At 39.7% G+C, this 23898-nt stretch overlaps 1 protein-coding gene across 3 annotated transcripts in view; it reads left to right on the forward strand.

The window, feature by feature from the left end:
* Positions 1 to 23898, forward strand: part of PLEKHG1 (pleckstrin homology and RhoGEF domain containing G1) — a 134658-nt gene that overhangs the window by 101168 nt on the left and 9592 nt on the right. For 2 of the 3 annotated variants that reach the window (XM_061988981.1, XM_061988979.1), the window contains exons 5-14: positions 3295 to 3395; positions 7558 to 7627; positions 15186 to 15232; positions 15548 to 15698; positions 16686 to 16817; positions 19226 to 19408; positions 19497 to 19592; positions 19710 to 19796; positions 21625 to 21658; positions 22641 to 22736. In XM_061988981.1, the coding sequence (XP_061844965.1) occupies positions 3295 to 3395; positions 7558 to 7627; positions 15186 to 15232; positions 15548 to 15698; positions 16686 to 16817; positions 19226 to 19408; positions 19497 to 19592; positions 19710 to 19796; positions 21625 to 21658; positions 22641 to 22736 (997 nt within the window). The remainder of the gene's footprint in view (positions 1 to 3294; positions 3396 to 7557; positions 7628 to 15185; positions 15233 to 15547; positions 15699 to 16685; positions 16818 to 19225; positions 19409 to 19496; positions 19593 to 19709; positions 19797 to 21624; positions 21659 to 22640; positions 22737 to 23898) is intronic. The other variant, XM_061988980.1, reaches the window with a different exon arrangement.

Below are 23898 nucleotides of genomic sequence, written 5' to 3' on the forward strand. Positions count from 1 at the left end.
ATTATGGCTTCAGCTGATAACAGCTGTTCATACACTGCAGGAGGCTGTAGTGACTACCATGAGGGTAAAGTACCATTTGCTAAGAAATAATTAGGAAAAACCCCATGGCTAGGTGGCTTTGATCTGTCTCTGGCTTTGTCCTTGCAGAGGACATTATATGTCAGTGCTGCATCTGTTTCCTGTATCAGTTCATGAAACCTTTATGAGAGGACACGTGCTCTACAAAGCAGTATAACTAGACTGGACCCACTTGCTGTGTCAGTGAAAGTGGTGTAGTACTGCACTGTGCCTGGACTTTATCAGACTACTGTGTCAAGGCCATCCAGTGTCCAGCTCTTTCACATCAACACAGATATCTGAATGTTTTTGCTGCTGAGACTACCCTACTGTCAGTGCCACATTAGGCAGATTGTGTCTGGTTCAGGTATCTGCTCACACATGTAACAGCAACATAAACATTTCTGTAGCTATCAGCCTTGCACAAGCCTCAAGTCAGCAGTATTAAGAAATATAGAAAGCTAAAACAGTCCCCAAGTCCTGTATGATTTCCTAACAGTATGAGAGGATATACAAGGTACCTCTGCATCCCAAGCATTTTGAGTAAGTAAGTTTCCCTTTACAAAAGCACAAATCCAACCATTAGTTTCTGATTTGTTTCTGTTTCATGCTCTGTGGTGAAAGAGGCCTAAAGTGAAGCTTTAAGGAATTTTTATCAAAAGAGAACACAAGCTGTGAGTATGTGGTATAACCTGACACTGGGTTTCTAGCTCTCGGAATACTGGAAAACTGCCAGAGCACCTGGAGACTGCTGCTTGTCAGGAGCATTATAAACAACTTGGTTGCCTCTTTCTTACTAATGGCTGGTAAAAGACAGAGAAGAGTATGTGTATGTGGAGGAAAACTGATGTAAGAGGACAAAAGGAGCACAACCCAAGTCATGCTTATAATACTGGAAATAACTGTGGACTGTTTGAAGAATCACAGAATCTCAAGGATTGGAAGGGACCTCAAAAGATCATCTAGTCCAATCCTCCTGCCAGAGCAGGATCACCTAGTGTGGGTCACACAGGAACTCATCCAGGTGGGTTTTGAATGTCCCCAGAGAAGGAGACTCCACAACCCATCTGGGCAGCCTGTTCCAGTGCTCCGTCACCCTCACAGTGAAGAAATTCTTCCTTGTGTTTCTTTGGAACCTCTTATGTTCCAGCTTGTACCTATTACCCCTTGAGAAGAGCCTGGCTCCATCCACCTGGCATCTGCCCTTTATATATTTGTAAACATTAATGAGGTCAATGCAAGCCCCAGCTATGCTGAGATGAATGAATTTGTAGGGAACTCTTCTTTATTCAATAAAGATGCTGTATGGAGTTACTTACCGTAGGATTTCCATTTCTCTGCAATCTAACCTGCCATACCAGCTCAAGATGCTGCACTGGTCCTGCAGTGCTAACAATGTTTTCAGAGGATCACAATTCCACTGCAGATTGTTATTAGTAGGCAGAATAGGTTATTTATTTATTGCCATCACTGGAGTAGCCCTGAATCTGTTGTCATCTGATTTTGACTTACTGTACTGCTTGCTGCAGTCTTGTCTGCCTCTCTCCTGAACCTTTTACTCTTCTGCTGCTTCTGAGCATAAATAAAAAGCCAAGGACAAATTCAGGGAGTCCCAGGGATGTGACTTACTACACAAATATATTTCAAGGACATGCTTAGACTATGGTGCTGCTGTCAGCTAGGACAGAAGGTAAATTACAGGTCAGATGCCATCATAGAAGAGATGAGATGGCTCTCCAAGGACCTGCTTGCTTACTTGCCTGCACACGGCCGATAGTTGCTTTTAAAGACACTGCAGTTGCCTTGGAACAGGCTCACTTGGTTTCCCTTGGGAAAAAAAGTATTGAGTTTTGAGGGTGATGAGGTGATGAAAGGTATCTTTAACTGGAGATGATTAAAGATAGTGGATTATTGAGCACTAAGACAAAGGTAGAAGACAGGAAAGCCTACTGGTACCTAAACCTGAATCTTGTTTGCACCCATGGCTCTGTTAATACCATTTCAGTTTGGAAGAAGGACATGGAGGGAGGAAGGCTGGAGCACTGGAATTCTTAACCTTCATTATGAGGGCATCTAAAGTCCAAAAGTTAGATCCAAGTTTGATCCAAAACCTTTGTCTTCACAGGATTTATGCAGAGAATAAATCTTGGCCAATGTATGTGTCCTGTAATACTTTTTTCTTTACTACTCTTGAACACATTTATAACTCAGAAGTTTTCATGATCTCGTTGATGTTTTGCAAGGCTCCTTCCTTGCAGCACTGTGGAATGCTGTGTTGCTTTTGGGAGGTTGCCACACCACATTGTCTAGCCCCAGGCTAAGGGGTTTTATTTATTTTTATTTCACATTGTTTCAGCTGTTTTCACTTTTACTTCCATCTTCCAGCAGATTTTTTTCTTGACTGTGGCAGCACATTGGGTTCCTTGGTTTATGAGTTGTAGTTAAACAGCCTGCTTGCCCTTATCAGAAGTTTTAATACCGTAGCAGCAACAGAATGAAGGTGACAGCTCTTACCAAAGTGAGGGAAGAGATGGGAAAGGTATTCTTCCTGAACACTGCTGAACTGAGCATTTTCTAGCTGTCTTGTTCTTATTCAATTAAAGCTCCTGGATGAGACGCTATTGCTTTTGTAAATGCAAAAGGAAACTTTTGCTAGAGTATACAGCAATGTAATTTGCAATGTAACTATATGTGTGGTTAAATTGCATGCACGACTATACATTGAGATCTGTCCTTTACGAACTCTGCATTGTGTTAACCATGATTTTAAAAAATGATATGTTTTTGCAGTGGTTACTTTTCTGAGACTGTGTTGCTTGTATGCATTATGCTTTTCATTGCACAGGCTTTCTGTTACTAAGACTGCAGTAAATTACATTCTTCATCTCAAATTTTTCCATTTTTCTGTCTTTGAGCCAGTTAAACAGTCAAATTTTTACTGTGAATGAAAACCGAATACATTTGTGAATCAGTAGCAAGAGAAGTGTTGGCTGTCCCATTTAAGGGGTATAACTTAGCATTCAGTCTTTTGTTTTTTTCTTGGTTTCAATGAACAGATAAGTACTGTTACCTTTCATAATAGACTGACTGTTCACAGAAGGGCTATTGAAGGCTTTACTGTGATAATAAAGTGAAACTGATATGAAGAGACTCATCTTGTACAATAAAACATAGCTCCATTTACTGACCTAGAAAAGGAGGAAATGTCTAAAGGCCTGCTTCTCGATTTTCTTGTAGGATTACCTCGACTGTATCACTGACCAGACCAAGCTCTCCCTGGGGACAGAAGAGCGATCAGCCCTGTTTGGAAACATACGGGATATCTACCATTTCAACAGGTAAATTCATATTTAACTAAATGAAAACAGTTCAACAGCATATGTTAATGGGGAGGAAGCAAGCCAAGCAAATACTCTTTCATCACGTTAATACAGCCAAGATATATAAGTTGAGATATGGTCTGTCTTGAACTCCACCATATCATGGTCATTGCAACCAAGGCTGCCTCCAACGTTCTCATCCCCAACCAGACCCTCCTTATTTGTCAGCACAAGGTCCAGCAGCACACCCCTCCTCCTTGATGGCCTGTGACAGGAATTTGTCATCAACGTTTTATAGGAACTTCCTGGGCTGCATGTACTTGGCTGAGCAGCTTTGTCAGCAAATATCAGGGTGGTTGAAGACCTCCATGAGGACCAGGGATTGTGACTGTGAGGCAGCTGTCAGCTGTTTGTAGATGGACTCATCCACTTCCTCCTCCTGATCACGTGGCCTGTAACAAGCTCCCACAACAGTATCACCTACATTGCCCTACCCCTTAATTTTCAGCCACAAGCATTCAACCTGCCCCTCATCCCCACCCAGGCAGAGCTCAATGCACTCTCACATACAGGGCAACTCTACCTTCTCTCCTCATTGGCTTGTCTTTCCTAAACAACACATAGCCCTCCATGGCTGTGCTCCAGACATATGAGCTGTCCCACCACATCTCTGTGACCACACCCACATCTCCAGGTCCTCCTGCTTATTCCTCAGGCTGCGTGCAACACGGGGGCCTAACTTGAACATACAAGTCTCCCTGGATGGATGCAAGAGGATCCTCCCTGATTTGCTACTCCCTCAGGGTGATCAGCCTTCTGCATCTCATCTTGGTGTGCAGCTGAGGGGCTCTCATCATTGCATTTCCTGCCGTGCCCTGTTTCCCTGCCAGATGGGTGGCTCACTCTTTGCCATTTCTCTCCCCACACCCCAAATCCTTCAGTTGAAAGCCCTGAAGTTGGCCAGCCTATTCCCAAATATTCCAGTGCCCTTGTGAGAGAGGCATATTCCATCCTGCCCTATCAAATTATAGTCACCAAAGAAGGTTGCTACTCCTATTTTTGTCTGACTTCTCTGTTAGTTTATGCATAGTTAAATTTTTCAGCATTTAAGGAAAACCTGAATATTCAGTTGACATAAAATTCCCACATCTTTTATATCCCACTACTGCTGTAAAAGCTCTCTTGGCCATAGTTGATAAAACATATCCCAAATTATTGTGTTCTTAGAAGAAGAGCAAATAATATAATTGAATCAAAAATGATTTTGAAGTGGAGGACTCGTGTCAAAGAGCATCTTCAACATTTTTCCATCATCATAGAAAGCTACTTTAAAGTGCTTCAGCTGCTGGGATCGCTGTCCAGTATCAAAGAGAAGAGTTGGGTACAGATGTATTCTGAACTTATGGACAAAGATGAAACCTAAAACATTTTCCTGAAAATTAAAACAACTACTGCTGAGTAATGGAAATACACTTCACTAGAAAGCCGTTGTATCCTGCTTTAGCTACAACAACTGATTTGAATGTCTGGCAGGGTGGAAAATACATAGTGGTAGCCTGATTGTGTCTTTTAGAGCCATTAGGCAATGATTGTGAGCTTACAGCTTCTCAGTGGTCAGAGGATGGAAAAAAACACAGTCCTGTCCTTTACATGTTCTGATCCTCAAACTGCAGACTTGATAGCTTGGATATATTTGTACCAGAATCATTGCAAATATTATCTAATAAATATACCTTCAAAATTGATCAGTCAATATGCAGTATAATTGAGTTTAAAAAAAAAACCCATTTACAGACATTAAAAAGAAAAAAAAAAAGGAAAAAACCATTTTTGTGCGATCTTAGAGACAGATATGCACTAATGGTTAAAACTCACTAAAAAGTTGTCCAAAGCTTCTAATAAACAACTAATGTATTTCAGACCTTCTAATTTAAAATTCTACATGGAAATTGTGAGCTTTTAAGACTGGATACTTATTGTAGATCCCATTATAGCATCAAGGATTAAGTTCGCTCTTGTGTGAAACTTGGCATGTAGCTTCTGTGTCCTAAACCTACTCTAGAGCCTTTCTGCTTATTTTTACTATTGGAAAAGGTCCATTTGGACTTTCTATGTTACTAGTTTAAGATGCTTTTTGTGAATAGAATTTTATAGTTTCAGAACTACCATGTTTTTCTCAACTTTGACCTTGAGTATTCATCTGTGATAAATGGTTTTAGTCTTGATTTTTTTTTTTACTTTGTATAGAACTGAGAAGTTTCATTTCAGTAAGTGGGAATTTCTCTCAGCAAAACTACTTAGGATTTTTAGATGTTGCATTGAATGGCTGAAATGTTGGTCAGAATGCTGCTAGTTGAATGTGTCCAGCAGGTCGAGGGAGGTTCTGCTCTTTCTCTACTCTGCACTGATGAGGCCACATCTGGAGTCCTGTGTCCAGTTTGGGTTCCCCAGCTCAAGAGGGACATGGAACTGCTGGAGAGAGTCCAGCGCAGGGCCAAGATGATCAGGGGATTGGAGCATCTTTCTTATGAGGAAAGGCTGCAGGGACTGGGGCTGTTTAGTCTGGAAAAGAGGAGGCTGAGGAGGGACCTCATTAACATAAGTATTTAAAAAGTTTTTGTCGAGAGGATGGGGTGATGCTTTTTTTCTATAGTGTCCAGTGATAATACTAGGGGTAATGGGATGAAACTGGAACAGAAAAAGTTTGGCTTAAACTTAAGGAAAAACTTCTTTCCTATGAGGATGAGAGAGTCCTGGCACAGTCTGACCAGAGAGGCTGTGGAGTGGAGATTTTCAAAACCCACCTGGATGTGTTCCTGTTGGACTAGAAGATATCCAGAGGTTCCTTCCAACCCTTACCATTCTGTGAATCTGTGATGATGATCTCCTTTTGGCAAGCTATTTCTTAAAGGAGAAATTGAGATCTGTAATTGTTGTTGTAAGAAGTGACTTAGTGACCACTAAACCTAAGGCCTTTGTCTTTGTTCCTTGTGACTGATTTTGATTCCCTTCCTTCCTCCAGTAATTAGAGAAGCAAAAAACAAGTCAGGAAACTTTTCTGGTTTACTCCAGTTTCTTTATTTACAGAGGGCAATTGTGTCTGCTTAGAGGAGGGAAAGGGTAGTTCCCTAGATACAGACTTAGCAACTCTTATGCAAAACTCATTCAGGGAACCCACTGTGAACTGGGAGAGAAGTAGCCCTAAATCGAAAATCATCTGATGGGAAGTAGGAGGACTGGAAAAAAGTTCTATCAGAGAACAATGTGGCAGAAAACTCAATTTCTTCTCTTGTTTCTCTAAGTATATCTTTAGTTAAGACTAAAGACTATTTGGATCAAGGGGAGACCTTTCAAATTTTCCTCTTCTACTTAAACTCTTTCTTTCACTGAATTGGCTTTTGAACACTGAATTTCGTACAGCAGTGAATATGCTTCCTTATTGCTTTGCTCCTGTTACAATGAATTAATTTCCTTCTTGGCATGTCAAAATTATAAAATACCCTCAGTAAGGTTTTATTTTTATACATGTAGATTTTATAGACTCCCTTCCAGAAAACTTTTTCTAGGCTAACCATTTTTTTTACAGTGAAGAGATCCACTAAAGACAGACACGTTTCCCTAAGTGAGCTTATTACCATTCTTCTTCTATGTGTAATACATCCCTGGTTCTCATCTGTGTTTTTTAGACCAGCTTCTCATCTCCCTCAGTCAAATAAAGCTCCTAGAACATACAAAGTCTTTATAGGACAGGACACGTACTTCAGTATCTTTAACTTTTTATTAGTTTAAATTTGTGTTTGTAGATATAGAAGCTACACACTGTCCAACTACAAAACTATGAATAATGTAGAAGAACTGTCAATCTGAAGGACGGGGCTCAGCTTTGCTCAGGAGATACCAATCCATGGTTATTGCGATGACTCGAATTTTTAAGTACCTGAGAATACCACTTCCTTAGAGTGCTCCTCTGTCTCCAAACAAAAACTCCAATGACTATATCTCTAGAGGGATGACAGCCACCAAAGGGGTTCTCATTCCCCCTTTTAGGACTTGTGGTGTCATTAAGCGCTTTGGGCATTACTGCCATGAATGAAGAAGCATTGTCTGTCTCTGAATATATAGATATGTCTATTCCAAGATGTGCCATAATTGTTTTTCCTTTTGATGTTCTTTGTTTTAGTGAACTTCTGCAAGATTTAGAAAACTGCGAAAATGATCCTGTGGCTATAGCAGAGTGTTTCGTTTCCAAGGTAAGTGGCTACTGCAGCCATCTGCAGCACACCACCAGTTGCACAGTAGTATGGGGATAATTTCATTAGTTTTTGAGGCCTAATTTTAACAGCTTGTGTGACTTCCACCAGGAAAAGTTAGCAAATCTACGGAAAAGGAAGGAATTTCTCTTAGTAAGTGATAGAGATGTGGCTCTGATTTGCATTATTAAAAATCAAGAAAAGGGTGTAATTTTCTTCAATCAATGTATATGAACCGATGGAACTTCTGATCTCGAGCTCATTTTTAGATTTTTTTTTTTGTGGTATTTACAGGGATTCATTATTTCATATAATCATAGAATGGTAGAGGTTGGAAGGGGCCTTTAGAGATGATCTAGTCCAACCCCCCTGCAGAAGCAGGGTCACCTAGATCAGGTCACACAGGAACATGTCCAGGTGGGTCTTGAAGACCTCCAAGGAAGGAGACTCCACAACCCCTCTGGGCAGCCTGTGCCAGGGCTCCCTCACCCTCACAGGGAAATAGTTTTTTCTTATGTTTAAGTGGAACTTTTTGTGTTCCAGCTTCATCCCATTACCCCTTGTCCTGTTGCTAGCTACAATAGAAAAAAAAGGGATGTCTCAACCTCCTGACAGCCACCCTTTAGATATTTATAAATGTTAATAAGATCCCCCCCCTCAATCTCCTTCAGCCCCAGTTCCCACAGACTTTCCTCTTATGAAAGATGTTCCAGTCCCCTGATCATCTTGATGGCCTTGCACTGGACTCTTTCCAGAAGTCCTCTGTCCCTCTTGAGCTGAGGAACCCAGAACTGGACACAGGACTCCAGATGAGACCTCACCAGGGCAGAGTAGAGGAGAAGAAAACCTCCCTTGACCTGCTGGCCACACTCTTCTTGATGCATCCCAGGATGCCATTGACCTTCTTGGCCACGAGGGCACATTGCTGGCTCATATTTAGCTTATTACCAATCAGGACTCCCAGGTCTCTCTCTGCAGAGCTACTCTCCAGCAGGTCAATCCCCAGCCTGTACTGGTGCATGGGGTTGTTCCTTCCCAGGTTCAGGACTCTGCACTTGCCATTGTTGATCCTCTTGAGGTTCCTCAGATCCCGCTTAATGGCAGCACAGCCTTCTGGGGAATCAGCCAGTCCTCCCAGTTTGGTGTCATCAGGGAACTTGCTGAGGGTACCCTCAGTCTCCTCATCCAGGTTGCTGATGAAGATGTTGATTAAGACTGGCCCCAGAACCGATCCCTGTGGAACTCCACTGGCCACAGGCCTCCCTCCTCTTTTAATGTAGGTAATCAAGCGATACTCCAGCTACACTTTGTCAGCTTAAAACCAACTAGAGAATATAATTTGTCTGCATTTTTTGAAAAGGTGATAACGTTACCATACTTGGGGCCATATTGTTTTCTGAGATACTTTTATTTTTCCTGAATCCAACAGCCATACCTTTCATTTTCTTTCTAAAGGAGATGGCCCAAAGTCTATCTTTAAGATTAAAATCTCAATCTCTCTGAGATACTTTAAATTTTCTCAACATTGACCTGAGGTCTTAATTCTATTGTACAATTCCAAAGGCAAAAACTATGGAGAAGAAAAAGTTGTCAGATGCAGGAAAATACAGGGAACTGAAGTAAGTGTCTTTCATTCTAGGAAACACAGAAAGTCAGTCAGGAGGGAATGGAATGCCTATAATGGGTACAGCAACATGAAATGAAGTGATTTGGGCTACAGATGACTATAGTTAATGGCAGACTTCACCAGACAACCCTCATTTGCTTTGAATCTGTAGAGCTCAATTGTATTAAGAAGTAGTGCCATTTTCATGGCATTTCTAGGGGAAGAGAAGTGGAAGAGGAACATGTAGGTGTTTAAATTTGGATAATTTCTCTATAGCTGTATGTGCTTGTCTCCATGTAAAAAAATACAATAACAAAAAAACCTCACCCAAAAACCAACAGCAAAAACCAAAACCACAAAATTGACATGTTTTAGGTTTTGTTGTGAAATCAGTAGTGCCAGACCAAACATTCAATGTAACAGGTCTAACACAAGGATTTAGGATTAACTGGACCACTCGCTTTTGTTTGGCACTGTTGTGCCAGAAAGGATTTTATTGGAAAGGGGAGTGATGATACCAGCTTAGTGCTGCTGTTTCACTGGATGATGTGCTTGAGCTGAGTTTGAGAAGACTATATCTAGTAATTGATCTTTTGTAAGCAGTGAGAGATCTTAGTGTGGCACTGATACTACAAAAGTAGGATATATTTTTGCCCTGTTGCAATGGGGTTTATGGCATGTTGTTATCGCTCCAAACAGCCTATACTGAATTGAAGGAGAGAGAATGGGATATAAAGGCAAGCACAAAGTCCTGCTTCTGGAACAGAATAATCCCATGTGCATGCTGGGTCTGGCTGACTAGGAAACAGCTTAGCAAAAAAGGATCTGAGATCCTGGCAGACACAAGTTGAGCATAAGCCAGCAGAGTGACTGTGCATTGAAGGTCAAATATGAGGCCTTCAGGATATTTACAAATGGCACAGTTAGGAGCTGGTAAATCTCTCTGCTATATTGCTTGCTTATATTTGGAACCACTGGGACTTCTCTTGTCTGGGACACGAAACAAGAGGTGGTGCAAGTGATAACAGCAAGTCCAGGAAAAAGTTGCACTCTTATTCATATTGGCCAGCTGAAGGGAGTTTTCTGGTAGACTTTTTGGCCATAGGTTCCAAAATCCATCTGCATATCATTGCTTGTGCTTTTTGGTCCCTTGTCAAATGCTTTTAGCATTTGTATTATTGGCAGACAACTGCCTGATGGCTCAGAAATTGCTAGAGATTGCAGTCCCAACAAGAATATTTTAGCTTCATCCAGCCGAGTGTGAACACTTAAAAGCAAAATCAAACAATACCAAAATACCCCACAGTTCTGGTTTTGGCCATGAAGATGTCATTACAGTAACTGCTGACTGTCTTAACAAACTCCAGTTGTCCATTCTTGGTTGCTTGTGTCTTCCCAGGATTAAGTAGTGGAAATAAAACTGCCTTTTTTGGCAGTATGCAGTCCTTCAAGTCTTACGGGACTTTGGCCATTTATTGTTTGATTGCTTTGAGTGTGCTAGATCTTCACTGTGAGTTAAGCACAGGGATAGTATCATGCTGAAGTCATAGCTCACAGCTTTAGCTAATGGATGGAGCTTCTTTAATGCTTCCAGTGGAACTGCGCTCAGGTTACACTAGCTTTGGCTCAAGTGCCCTTTTTTTCACCCTACTGATTCAGCTGTGAATGTCATAGTTGTTGGGGTTTTAAAGGTATAATCGAGTTCTTGTTGTAAGTACTGTGTTTACCTTTTGCATTTCATGAAGCTCAATAATTGAATAAAATAATAGCTGTTTCTTCAGGATTCGTGGGAAATGACACAAGTTGGTTTGCAGAACAGTTATGGGTAGAGTAAATCTAGACCTTGTTGGAACTAAAAAGCTTGATATTTATGGAAATATCTGGGGAGCTTTATTTTGTAAGGTCTAGTTTTGGATCATATGTGATAGATTTTCTTTTATCTTGACTTCATTATTAGGTTTTGTTCAATAAAATTTACTATATAGCATTTCTACTTTCCTCTCAGAATTATACGTCACTGTTTCCAGTATGTAACTTTCATGCTTGAGTAGTAAACAGCCTTGCAACTTTTAAGGGAAATAGTGATTATCAAATCACATTACCACACTTTGAAGAAAACCTTGTTAATTGTGAATTTTAATCTGTATCTTAACATTTGTTGTGCTGAGTGCCTGAGGTAAATAGCTCCTAAAATGCCAGCTTTTATTTGTTAACAGACTTCAGCGAGATATCTTTAGTGTAAACTAGCCAGTAACATAAAACACACTAACAGGTAAAATAACTATGCAAATCAATGGCTTTATATAAATACAAATATTTAATCACAACTTACAGTATTGTATTTAATCCCTCTGCTTCCAGATATTTTAATTCATTAGTAACTCACAGACAAATAGACACCAATGCCATGCACTCATGATCTTTCTGCCCCAAGATGCAAATGGTACAAATGGGTATTTGTTTAAACAATGTGGGATGACTGCTGCACAGAAATAACTCACCATTAAAGGTGGTGGTGTACCACTTGAATTTCTACCAACTCTGGTCCTGCCTCTAGAGAAACTGTATTAATTCTAGTATGTTAAATTTCTTGGAGACATTTTGCTGGTAACCATAATCAAAGGCTGATAAAAGGGTTCCGGTGCAAGCTTAACTATAGCTTAATTATTCATGTAAAAGATTGTTTATAAGTTTTCTTGCCAATTCAGTCTTCATTTTCATAGTAATGTTACCAATGTTAATTAGAACATTTACTTGAGTATTTCACAAATTTACATTTAATTGTGTTATTTTAAAGAAGAGCTTAATTCTGGCATGTCACTCTTCTCACTCAGCACCCTAGAAATTCAGAACATATGCTTTCTGAAAGACATGCCAACAGCTTAACCAAGGGCAAAGGGAGAATTAATCTAGTATCTCATTAATGAAGAGGAAATCTAGGCAATCGGCTTCAGCTTATGCTCTGACTCAGCTCATTTTCTCAGTCTCCATTTCCCTTTAAAGTGTCTTTTATGGCTGTAAAAAAGCAAAGTGCACCAAGAGTTGAGAGAGTATTGGAGATGTAGCCAAATGCTTGTCACTTCATTTCTTGTTGAGATGAAGCATGGTAAATTGATTCAGTGGTGGTGTGGGATCTGCTAAGTATAGGTGGGATGTACCTGTGTTTGACTTTGCTGATCTTCAGGGTGAGTTGTAGTCAGTGCAAATGACTTAGATTTCAGTTTTTGCACCTTCTACCATACCAGTTTTGGGCACCTAGACTAAAAAAAGACCTCCAGAGTGATTCCAGTCTCCCTGCAGAGACCATTTCCAATCAGGTTTGAAGACAGTTGAGGTGAACAAAACAAGTTTCAAGCTGTAAGTTTAAGACTGGCTGAAGAAATACTGATGGGTAGAGCTAATGGTTTGCTTGCCATGTGAAAATATTGACAGAAGTATATTTAATCCAATTTATTCTTGTTTCTGTTGTTTCCAATCATAGTTCGTGACATTGGCTTTAGCTTACATTGCTTATGCTCTGCATTGCTCCCAGCAGCACAGTGTGTGTTCTGGGAAGTCTGCTGTGAACAGAGAAGACCATCTGGGCATGTGAACTAAAGGTCTCTTCTTTGACTATGCAAAAGTGCTGTGGGAGAATAGCTGTCCTGAGTAGTGCAGCTTCCTCACTTGGGCTTAGGTAGAGCCTCTCATGGAGGTGGTTCTCTTAGCTGCTGTCCCAGCATGTTCATGTAAATCTTGCTGATGCCTCAACAAGGTGTATGATGTTGATTCATACCTGCTTCGTAAATTTGAATGATTTTATAATCTCATTCTGGAGGCAAAATACATGTAATTGACTTTCTACTGGCAATGTGCTCGCATGACTTGGTAAAAGTAAATGCTCTCTCATGGTTTTGTTTGGTGAAATGAGCCATGGTGCAATGAATCGTGTACACATGTAAGTGCAGCATGAAATTGAACAGGGGTGAACATGAAACCATTCTTAAAGTTTTAGAGGTGTTGACAGCATAAGAAACTATAATTTTTTTTAAATACAAGTTGTTAAAATAGTTTTGACCTTGTGTTTTAAAAAAGAAAACAAAAACCCTAAACCCAACAAACCATACCCCTGTGATTCTATGATTCTACCCTCTTCCCCCAAAAAGCAAAACAAATCCAAAGTGGAAGAGTATGAAAAAGCTTCTGGAGATTTCAGATATGCTTTTGATTTTATGGAGAATAGTGCACCCAGTCCACTCTGAAACCCTGAAGTGTTTGGCCTTGTGTGTTTTACAGATAATGCTCTCACTTGTTAAAATTTCACAATAGATATTACTTTTTTGTTTGAAAAGCAGAACAATCATGTGACTATATTTATACTAGAATACATCTGCAGTGCTTTGAGGTTAGGTAAATCTTTCTTTGAGCAGAGGAGGTTTGGAGCTGTGGCTGGGTGTCTGAAGGGTGGATATGAACAGGCACAAGGTTGCAGCCTCTGGGTGTGGATGCAGGATAGGTACACCGCCCTAAAAATCAGCTGTCACAGCAAAATTAGTCCAAGTGTGAAAAACCAAGCCAGATCATTTAACTGTATTTGTGTCAAGACTACATTTAGTTGGTTGGTTTATAAGATAATAGCAATGTAATTAGTTTCCAGCACGGTTCCCTTAGGAAACATTTATTACAGGTTTGTTCAAGTTGTGGGTTGTGGGTTTTTTCTGAATGGTTAATATTGAAATCCAGTAAGAAATACTAAATGGCAGTGACTTGTACTTATGTGGAGTAGTCTCTTACTTTGTATAGAGTCCTTACATAATTGCTACTCGGTGGAGAGGTGAATGGCACAATCTACTTTATACTTGTGAGGGAGGGAAGGGAGCAGTGCTGTTGGAAGGGAGGAAGGGTACTTCCTGAGCTGGCTCTTTCTGATCAATGGTTTAAACCCCCACAACAATGAGAAACAAAAGCCACAGCCTCTGTCAGCTCTCTCCCCAAGTGATGTTGCTCCTCTGAGCACTGTTGCTTGCTATGAAGGCAGATATTTGGTCTCAGCATTCACCAGCAACTATGCTGAGGAGACCAGCTTTTGTGGAAGACAACTATTGTACTGCAGTATGGCAGAGTCTGTTCTGAAGATGCTCTGAAGAGTGGCAACTGGGCTCTCGTTTACTATTAGAGGATTGTTTTTTTAAAAAATTTTATCTTATCAGCTCAGGGCTCAGGAAGGAAAAAGTAATTTGGGGAATTCTGGATTTTCTTAGTCTTTAGGGCTCCAGCAAGCTGCAGAAATTGACTTTTGAGTGGCATAGAAGTTGATAAGCAGATGTGAACTTAAAGCACATGGGAACATTTCTGGAAACCTGCTCATGCATAGAATTAAATGATGATGATTAAGGAAAAAATCTTAGGCCAAGGAAGAAAGAAATCAAACTTTTTCTCTAAGAAGCTTGTTGGCATTAAGTGTGGGCAATTTCAGTGTGATAGGCAAGTGTGGAAACCCACCTAAATTTAGTTGCAACTTGTTTGGGTAATAACTTTTGGCTTTCACAGAGTTGTAATTTACTTTTAAAATAAATCACTTCTATTGCTTCTAATTTTCATGCTTAGGTTGTGCTCAAATATAAAAGTAGTTACAGTAGTTTGAAAACCACACACTGCATATAACCTGCAAAACTTAGTTCTCCCAGTATGCAGATATGTGTTTTAACACACACACACAAAACAAGGTAATCCTTGTGCAATCCAGTTGTTTGAAGAACATATGTGTGGTGGGTTTTTTTTGCTTTTGTTTTTAAGTAAAGGAAAAATCTAAAAGAAAAAAAGAAATTCAAAGAATAGGTCTCTGGTAGTGTTAGGACTATTCATTGATTAGGAACCAGAGGAGACATCTTAATATTATAATCTTTATCTTGAAAGTGTTAGCTTCTAGTTTGATGAAATCTAAATGTATGTAAACCTTTCCTTCCCACACAGAGTGAAGATTTCCACATCTATACGCAGTACTGCACCAATTACCCAAGGTAGGAATACTGACTTTCATTTTTCATTTGTCCCTTCACCTATGTAATGCAAGTTACAGTCTACACAAAGCACATTTGTGCCCTTTCTCCCCTCCAAATTGAAGGAGGGAGAATCAAAGAGTTTACCTTTTTTACTTAAAAGTAAAATAAACAATAATCTGAAGTTTTATTTTGACTCTTGTTTTTGATAGCTACTGTCATCCTTTTGAAACTGATCGTCTTATTTTGCATTGCTCCAAATATGTGATTCTGCCTTTACCTACAGATTTATGGAGATAATATGTCTTAAAACTATGTGTTGATGTTTGTTTCCAGGTCGGTGGCTGTGTTGACAGAGTGCATGAGGAACAAGATGCTGGCCAAGTTCTTCAGAGAGCGGCAAGAAGTGCTTCAGCATTCTCTGCCCTTGGGCTCGTATCTCTTGAAGCCTGTCCAGCGCATCCTCAAGTACCACCTGCTTTTGCATGTAAGCAGCCATTAAAAATGTATCTTGTTTAGGGCTGTTGCATGTCAAAATTCCTACCTCTGGTACAAGGCTTGGTGGTTAGAAGGGTTTTGGATTTCTTTTGATGCTTGCCCTTTTGGAGGTGTTTGATTCCTACATATGTATGGAGACCCTTTCTGTCTTCATCATTTCTCAGCATGTGCATATATTTCGAGTGGGGAATTTATGGTCATGGTTTTAGACACACTGAATCAGTCTGTGCCTCCAAATAATTAGCTTCTTTTAAAAAACAGATCTGCAATTCTGAAATCATTTGTAAGATTCTTGTCATGATTAAACACTTCTGTACACAAACTTGTTATTCCAACAAAAAGCATTTTTCCACATGTTGCAATGCTGGGGGTGATTGAAAGAAGGAGTAAATACATATAAACAGCTCTATTGGTAGGAATTTTGTTGAGAGAAGCGACTGAGGAGGTAGGAACTCTTTCCATATTCAGTGAATTAAGTTAAGCAAGTTTTGGAAATTCCTGCTTTATTGTTAATGTTTTCCACATATGTTTCCTATTAGAGAGTCAGGTTCTAGTGAAGTGTAAAGACACTGATCCTTATTTAAAATGTCTGATGCTTTTCTGTTCTCCAACTGTAAAGTAAGGGCTAGTGTAATTCAGTGTTTTGTAAGTGTGTAGATATGTTCTGCATTTTAAGAAAGCCATTAAACCATGTCTGAAAAGGTCTCCTGTCAGCGTGCTGCCCTCTCATTCTGTGCCTCCCTGTTATACACAAGTATAGTCGCTGCTAAACTGACCGTAAAGGCTTGGCTTTGTTTAGTCATCTTGTGTTAATCAAATTGATAACAACATCCAGGAAACAATGGCAGGAATGTTGCATTTGAGTGCTTGCAATGCAAAGACAAAATAGTACAGATGAAAACATAGTATTGTGTCCAGATGGGAAAATTCATTTAGAAATTACAGGACTTTTTTTTTTTTCCCCCCTTCATCTTAGGAAATAGAAAACCACCTTGACAAGGACACTGAGGGCTATGATGTGGTGCTGGATGCCATAGATACAATGCAGAGAGTAGCATGGCATATAAATGACATGAAGAGGAAGCATGAACATGCCATCAGGCTCCAAGTGAGTTCCCAAAGCGATTTTATGGGTGTTTGTGAGCTGTTTTTGTCATTATGTGTGCTGTTAACATTTTTTTAGTTAATCTGTTCAATCATAGTTTAGACTCCTGTTGAATATGCCTGTGGCCATAGCTGCTGCAAGAAAATCTCAGACATCTCTAGGCTACAAGCAGCATCCTGTAAAGCATTTATTTTGCAGTAACATGGAACTTCAGATAACTTCTTTCTTCCTTTCCCTCAATTGTACAGCATTGCTGTACAACCCTAGGGCATGGCTTTGTTCAGAAATCCTGTGGTTTCCGATTTCTCCCCTTTGTGCTGATTAATTTTGTTTTGAAGCGTCTCTTGTGCTGTGTCTTATTTAAGTGCTTTCCTCTTGGGCCTTTGAAGACTCATTATCAGATGCCTTGTGAAAAGTAGAAACCTAGAAACGCGATAGTTAGAAAAAGGCTCACTTTGCTTCACAGGAATAATTTTTGAGGAGAAAAACTACACCCTGAGTAACTTTTCACATCAAGAGCAAGCTCTTCTGTACATTTTTTTTAAAGGTCTTTCATTCTGTTTCAAACTTCCCAGTGAGTCATTATTTTACATAACACTTTCATCAACAGTATTCTTGCTTTAAGAAAATTGAGAGGATTTTTTTAGTTTATAAAAGGGAGTAATAGGCTTATACCAGTCCAGAAATCTACATCATGTTATTCTTTTGTCCCTTTTTTCTTTTTAACATAATTGCATGTTATTCGCCCTCATTTTTTGGTAGGGTTTTTTGTTGCTGTTTATGTGTAGGGAGAATAGGGTTACATTTGATAACGTCTTGCCTGCAGCAATGTAACCTTTGCCACACAATGCTGGAAATGCATGCTAATGGCTTTTAACAACAATCTACTATAAATTAGAGTAATGATAAGGAATAATAATGTGCAGTAAAGAGAGTTTTGGAAAAAAAAGCAAGTTTTTTTTTTAACTTATTGAGCTCAGATGAGGTTATGGAAGTTGTTTATGTTCATAATCACTCTTTTAAAAAGTAAAACCTGTTTCTGCAGCCCGAAGGACAGGTCTTCTGTGGGCTATCACACTGCCATTGGGTCTGTAATGCTATAAGTACTGGAGGAAGTACTAAGTGCTACGAAGTACTAAGTACTTCTAAGTACTAAGTACTGTAACAGGAACTGTTACAGCAAAAAGTCTACCTTAACAATGATACAATCATGGAACAATGGTAGACTTAATCCTGTATCCCAACTTATTTAGAAGTTCCTGGAGAGATCTGATAAAATGCAACTTTTAAAAATTTGTTATGGGTTTTGGAGTGGTTTGTTTGTTTGTTTGGGTTTGAGGATTTTTAAACAGTCTTCTGTACAGTCCAAAGTGTGCTGCTTGGGATTTTCTTCCTCTGAATGCTCTAGGCTGCATTTGTACTGAGATGTTTTCTAGATGAATGCTGTATAAAGGTGTATTGTTCTGGAATGAGCAGCCTAGAACAAGGAAATCTGTCCCTGGCTTGCTAATGCTGCCAGGTTTAACATGCAATGGATGTTTTAAAGGTTTCCTCTCACAGAATGGTAGGGGCTGGAAGGGTTTAGTCTGCTTTTAGAGTTTGCCATGTTGTGTTTAAATTCTATGTCATTGCCACTGACAGAAAAAACAAGCAACTCAAGGAAACAAGAATAGCCATAGCTAAGTGACATAGACTTGGGAAGATGTTCTTAGATGCTTCCCCAGGCTTTTTTCTCTTTTCTTTTTTTTTTTCTAAAATAATACATAAGATGAAAAAATATCTATGATATGTATACATATCACTAAAAATACAAATAAGTCTTCATCTTCAAATGAGCAGTTGATCAAAACACTTCTGGTCCTTTGGTTTTCTGAGAAATTTCTCTTCGATCTGAACACCTCATGAAAGTGTCTGTCTTCTGTGATGGGCCTACAGGACACAGACACAGCATTAAAATTGATTCAGTGAGAGGCCAGACATCTTCAGGAAGATAATCAGGGTGAGAGGGAAATGTTAAGAGGGATTAGCTTGTGACATAGATCGGAGCAGCCATGAGAGAGACTGATGACTGATTTATAAACTACCATCTCTGCAAGTTTAGGGAGATGAGGTTGGGCTCTTTCATTATAGGCTGCCCCAGGGACATTGAGGCTCTTTACTGGGTCAGCACAAAGGCAGTAACCAGTACTCAGGAGGGCATGGTTTAGTATGGGTATAGTAATAGGCTGCCAAGCACTTTTCTGCAGTGTTGTACGTAAGCTAGCAACCTTGGTACTGATGTGGGGCTTTCCCACTGTTGGATGCTGAATGTTACATAGGAGAGGAGGAATGGCCTCAGCAGATTGTTTGAGTCTCTGTTTCAGTAAGGTGTCTGAAATGAACATTGGTTGCTCTTATTTGATCTGTTGCAGGAGATACAGAGTTTGCTCACTAACTGGAAGGGGCCAGACCTCACGAGTTATGGGGAGCTGGTGTTAGAAGGAACATTTCGCATTCAACGAGCCAAAAATGAGCGCACGTTGTTCCTTTTTGACAAGCTACTGCTAATTACAAAAAAGAGAGATGAGATGTTTGCATACAAAGCCCACATACTGGTATGTTGAAGAGCAAGTGGTAAGGTCCCATCTCTTGGTCTCCCCAAAACTCCTCTGTGATTCACATTGTTGCCTCTCTTTATTACAGTGTGGGAACCTGATGCTTGTTGAAGTAATACCAAAGGAACCCCTTAGCTTTAGCGTCTTCCATTACAAAAATCCCAAGATGCAACATACTGTCCAGGTATGGCAGAAACCTCCCTGCCCACTGGTTAACCTGACTGATGACCTTATGTTATTCCTGACTCTATACAGAGCAGTAATTTTTTTTCTCATGGTCCTACATCTTTTTTTTTATCAGGCAAAGTCACAGCAAGACAAGCGCCTCTGGATTCTTCACTTGAAGAGGTTAATTCTTGAAAATCATCCTGCTAAAATTCCTGCCAAGGTAAAAATTCAATAATAAAAAAACCTCCTCATACAGGTACTAACTTAAAGCAGTATTGTTAGCTGCAGGTTGCATGGCAATTTACAGAAAGTTTAGGCTCCAGGAATTGAATTACCATGTTGATTTCTTATGTCTTTAAATGTTCCTCACAATTAATCAGAAGGTTCCACTATAGGTATCTAGAAGGCTTGGTACAAGAGTAGAATAATTTAACTGGATGAGGGACATTACTGTCCATATTACAATTTGCCCGCTAAGACATGTGTAACAGAGGTGCAATGTCAGAATGCTTGACTATAAAAGCATACCTTAGCTTGATACTGCCTGTCTACCCAACATCGAGGTGTGCTAATTGCAGCATGTGTAGACATTACCAAGCTAATTTTAATCTGTCTTGATTAGATATTACAGCAGTGAAGCCAGTGGCAGCACATGCTTTACAAATTCACACACCCCTCCTGAGCCCTGCATCCTTACCTAGGACATCTAGACCCTTTTTGATGAGACAGCTAGCAACCTTTATGCGAGAGATATCGTATTCATAGCTGTAATGTCTTGGAGTGGGGAAACCTGGCCCTTTTATTTATGAAATTCTGTCTTAGAGCTCCAGGTGAAGTTTCCCTGTGTAACACATTGCAACTCTCAAAGTGTGTTCATCCTAGTTAAGTGTTGCCATGACACAGCAGCCACTGACTCATGTGGAAGCAGGATGTGGTTTTTTTCCACTGAGTCTACTGTCGGCTTTTAGTAATTAGTTTCACTGATGAGCTTCCCTGACTTTTTTTCACTGAGTTTTATGCTGTATGTCAAAAAAATATTACCTTTGACTGACTTACACGGTGCTCTACTAGCTCATTTTCAACAGTGGAACAAAAAGAAAGTTGTGGGAGAAAAAAGTATTAGCAGTTGCTATTACTAATTCTTCTATTATATTTGTGTTGACAGAGTTTCTTGGAGGTATAATGTTTATCCTAGTATCCATGTTTACAATATAAATACTCACTGCAGTTTATTAGGTTTAAAAAAAACCCCAAAACTACAGCATGATCTCAACTTTTGCATCAAGAGTTTTTCTTTTTATGGTGCTTTTCTATCTGTGGAAAAAACATGTAAGCAAATATGTAAAGCCATTTTCTGCTCAGAGAAATCACAGAACCAAATACATCTTTGAGATTACACTTTCTTTTTTTTCCATTTTGACAAACCAGTAGTTGGTAGCTTCGAGGTCTCTCTGCCTGGCCTTTGAAGGATTGAGTAGTAGTCCCTCTCTGACACCTAGTGGAAATTTACCGAACTGCAACTGTAGAAGGGCAAGCGGGTTACTAACATGAGCTCTTTTATTTTTGTACCATTTTGTACCAATCTCAGAAAAATATGGAGATATGTTTCGGTAGCTCTAAACTCTGGGACTTAGAGGTCTGGATCTCCATGGTGGAGACCCAGAATGTGCAGCATGATCTCAGAACAGCACAGCCAAAATAGTTTGCAGCCAAAGTAGTTTGTTCAGTCAGATGTGCCATCACTACATACTCTAGAAATTCCTTACACAAATGGGTGCCATAGGTATGTGCTCCTCCTCAGAAGGGGGGTAGGCATGCAAGGTGGAACTGCCAGGTGCAGTGAACAGGGTATTGTGTGAAGCCCTGAAAATACGTCGTGGTATTTAACATGTTCAATATGCAGAGAAAGACAGAAAGTAATGCCACTAACTATGTTTATTAGTTAAAAAATTAAACTTGCTGTTGTTTACATATAAACTCATTGCTAACTATGACATGCAATGTAATTTGCACTTCTACTTTAACTTTTTCATTTGTGACCTTTTCAGGCCAAGCAAGCAATTCTAGAAATGGATGCCATACGTAAGTTATTTCTTTTTCATTTTTGTTTTAAAAAAAATAATAAAACCATCTTCAGAAGTTTGACTTTAACTGTTGGGTTTATCTCAGACAGAAGGTGGCCAGGCTTATGTTCCTTGAATTATGACCTTGGTGGAAAAGCCAAAACTGGGTGCAGATAACCAACAAGTTGTATCTCATGATAAGCAAGAAAGAGCCCGATGAGACCTGCAAACACTGGCCACTCTCTTACTCTATATTGACCACATGTATGATTTTTCCCATGTTGTAGCATAAACTCCATTTGGCTAGTAACTTCTGATGGGCTAGCAATAAGCTTTGAAGAAGTATTTAGCAGTGTTATGACTTCTTTGTGCTGGCAAACCTACAACTGGAGGACAGCAAGGCTTATGTTCATGTCTGAAGAGTTCACCTGTGTGTGTCCCAGGAGACAGCATTAGAAAGCACAGGGTTATGCTGCTGCCTGCACTCTTAAGTAACAGCCCCACCTGCACGGTCCCTCCTGTTGCATCTTCTGTTTGCTGCCTTTGCTGGTGCTCACTGTGTTAGCCTTTCCTGTTGCCAGTGTTCCCTAGCAGTGTGGGTAAATGAAAACAAGATATGATATAAATGCTGAGCAAGTCTTGGAGTAAAGCAAGCTTGTTATTTATTTACATAGTTGTTTTAGGGAATTGGTCAGGAGGGCTCTGATTGAGAAACTGGCAGACAGACAGGATGGTAGAGAATAGACATTACTGGATTAGCCATCTGGAGCAAGGCACAACCACATGTGCAAATCATTCCCATGGCTGAGTGGTTAACAGTTACCCTACAGCAGCCTATCTTGCACGTGTTGCTTCAGGCTCTGAAGTGCCACTGTATCAGTCATAACGGGATGATGGTACTGCCTCTGAAGATAGCTGCCTCTGCCTCTGAAGATAGCTGATAGGTGTGCGAAGTGACATCCTTGTCACACTTATTCCTTGTGCCTCTGCTTGCTCTGCAGATCACCCAGGCTTCCACTATAGCCCTGAGGGAGAAATGAAATCATTGTACCAGCCTAAAGAAGGCACTGCTCCTCACAGAGTGGGAAGGAAATCAGGTGAATGACAAAAGGGAAAACAAGCAGGGCTGTTTAAGCTTGGATGAAATTGGGCACATAGAATTGGTTAACTTTTAATCTGCACTCCATGACATAATATCTCTCAAATGTGGATGGAGCATTTTACTAACCATTTGTTGTTTGTGTGATTTATATATTTTTTTTAATCTACTGTTTGCATTTAATTTCATGGATATACATTCTTCATGGTGAATGCATAAAGAACAGTCGGTACTTTATAACAGATGATAGAATGCATATGCAGGAAAGCCAGTCAAATTATTTAAATATGACACTTCTTTCCCCAGAATAATTACTCAGAAGTGAGTCCATCTTGATTATGGCTGATTAATGATTATTAGACTTGCTGTTTCAAAACATGATTAGTATCTTTACTTAGCATTCTGTCTGCCTTATGGATAATAGAGGCAATTATGCCGACTTTGGGGTTTTTTTACCCTCCTTGCTGAAACATACATCCATAATTACTGTTCATTTCCTCCTGAAGCCACTACCAATGGTTGAATAGTTGGGTGTCTTCATACTGCAGTCTCTGTGTTCCCCTCTTCAGCTGCTCTATATTTATATATTTCTGACACAATTTGGAATGTGTAACATTGTGTATTGGGAATTACTAAGTTCATGAGAGTACTGATGTAGTGGTTTGTCATACAGCAGCATTTTTATCTGGGAAACAAACAGGTTTTAAATACTCTCCTTTGTTTCTGAGGTGAAGGATTGTATTGGTACTGCTTTACCTGTAAAAGGAATAATACAAAACAGTGATTGAATGGCCTCATATGTAACATTGAGCTACTTACACTTTTAAAGCCCTGCTAAGCTGTTGGTACTTCACATGTATTTCTAATAGGAAACTTCCATCAACTTAGAGCAATAACAGAAGTGATGAAATCTTTCTAGGGAAGGAATCTTAACATGAGATAAAAATTTGCATGTGTCTTCTTGTATGGAGGGCAGCTGATACTGCACTAAGAAACATATAGGTTCTTTGGTAACAGCTATAGGTTTGACACTTCAACAAATAATTTCTGTGAGGAAACTGGGTAAGAAATGAGAGTCTAGCTTCCCTTCATAGGCTCAGAAACCTAAATTTTGGTATCTGGTTATTAGAAGTTGGCCAAGATGCTCATATCTTTCTTCT

The sequence above is a fragment of the Colius striatus genome, chromosome 2, assembly GCF_028858725.1.
Source record: "Colius striatus isolate bColStr4 chromosome 2, bColStr4.1.hap1, whole genome shotgun sequence".
Lineage (NCBI taxonomy): Eukaryota > Metazoa > Chordata > Aves > Coliiformes > Coliidae > Colius > Colius striatus.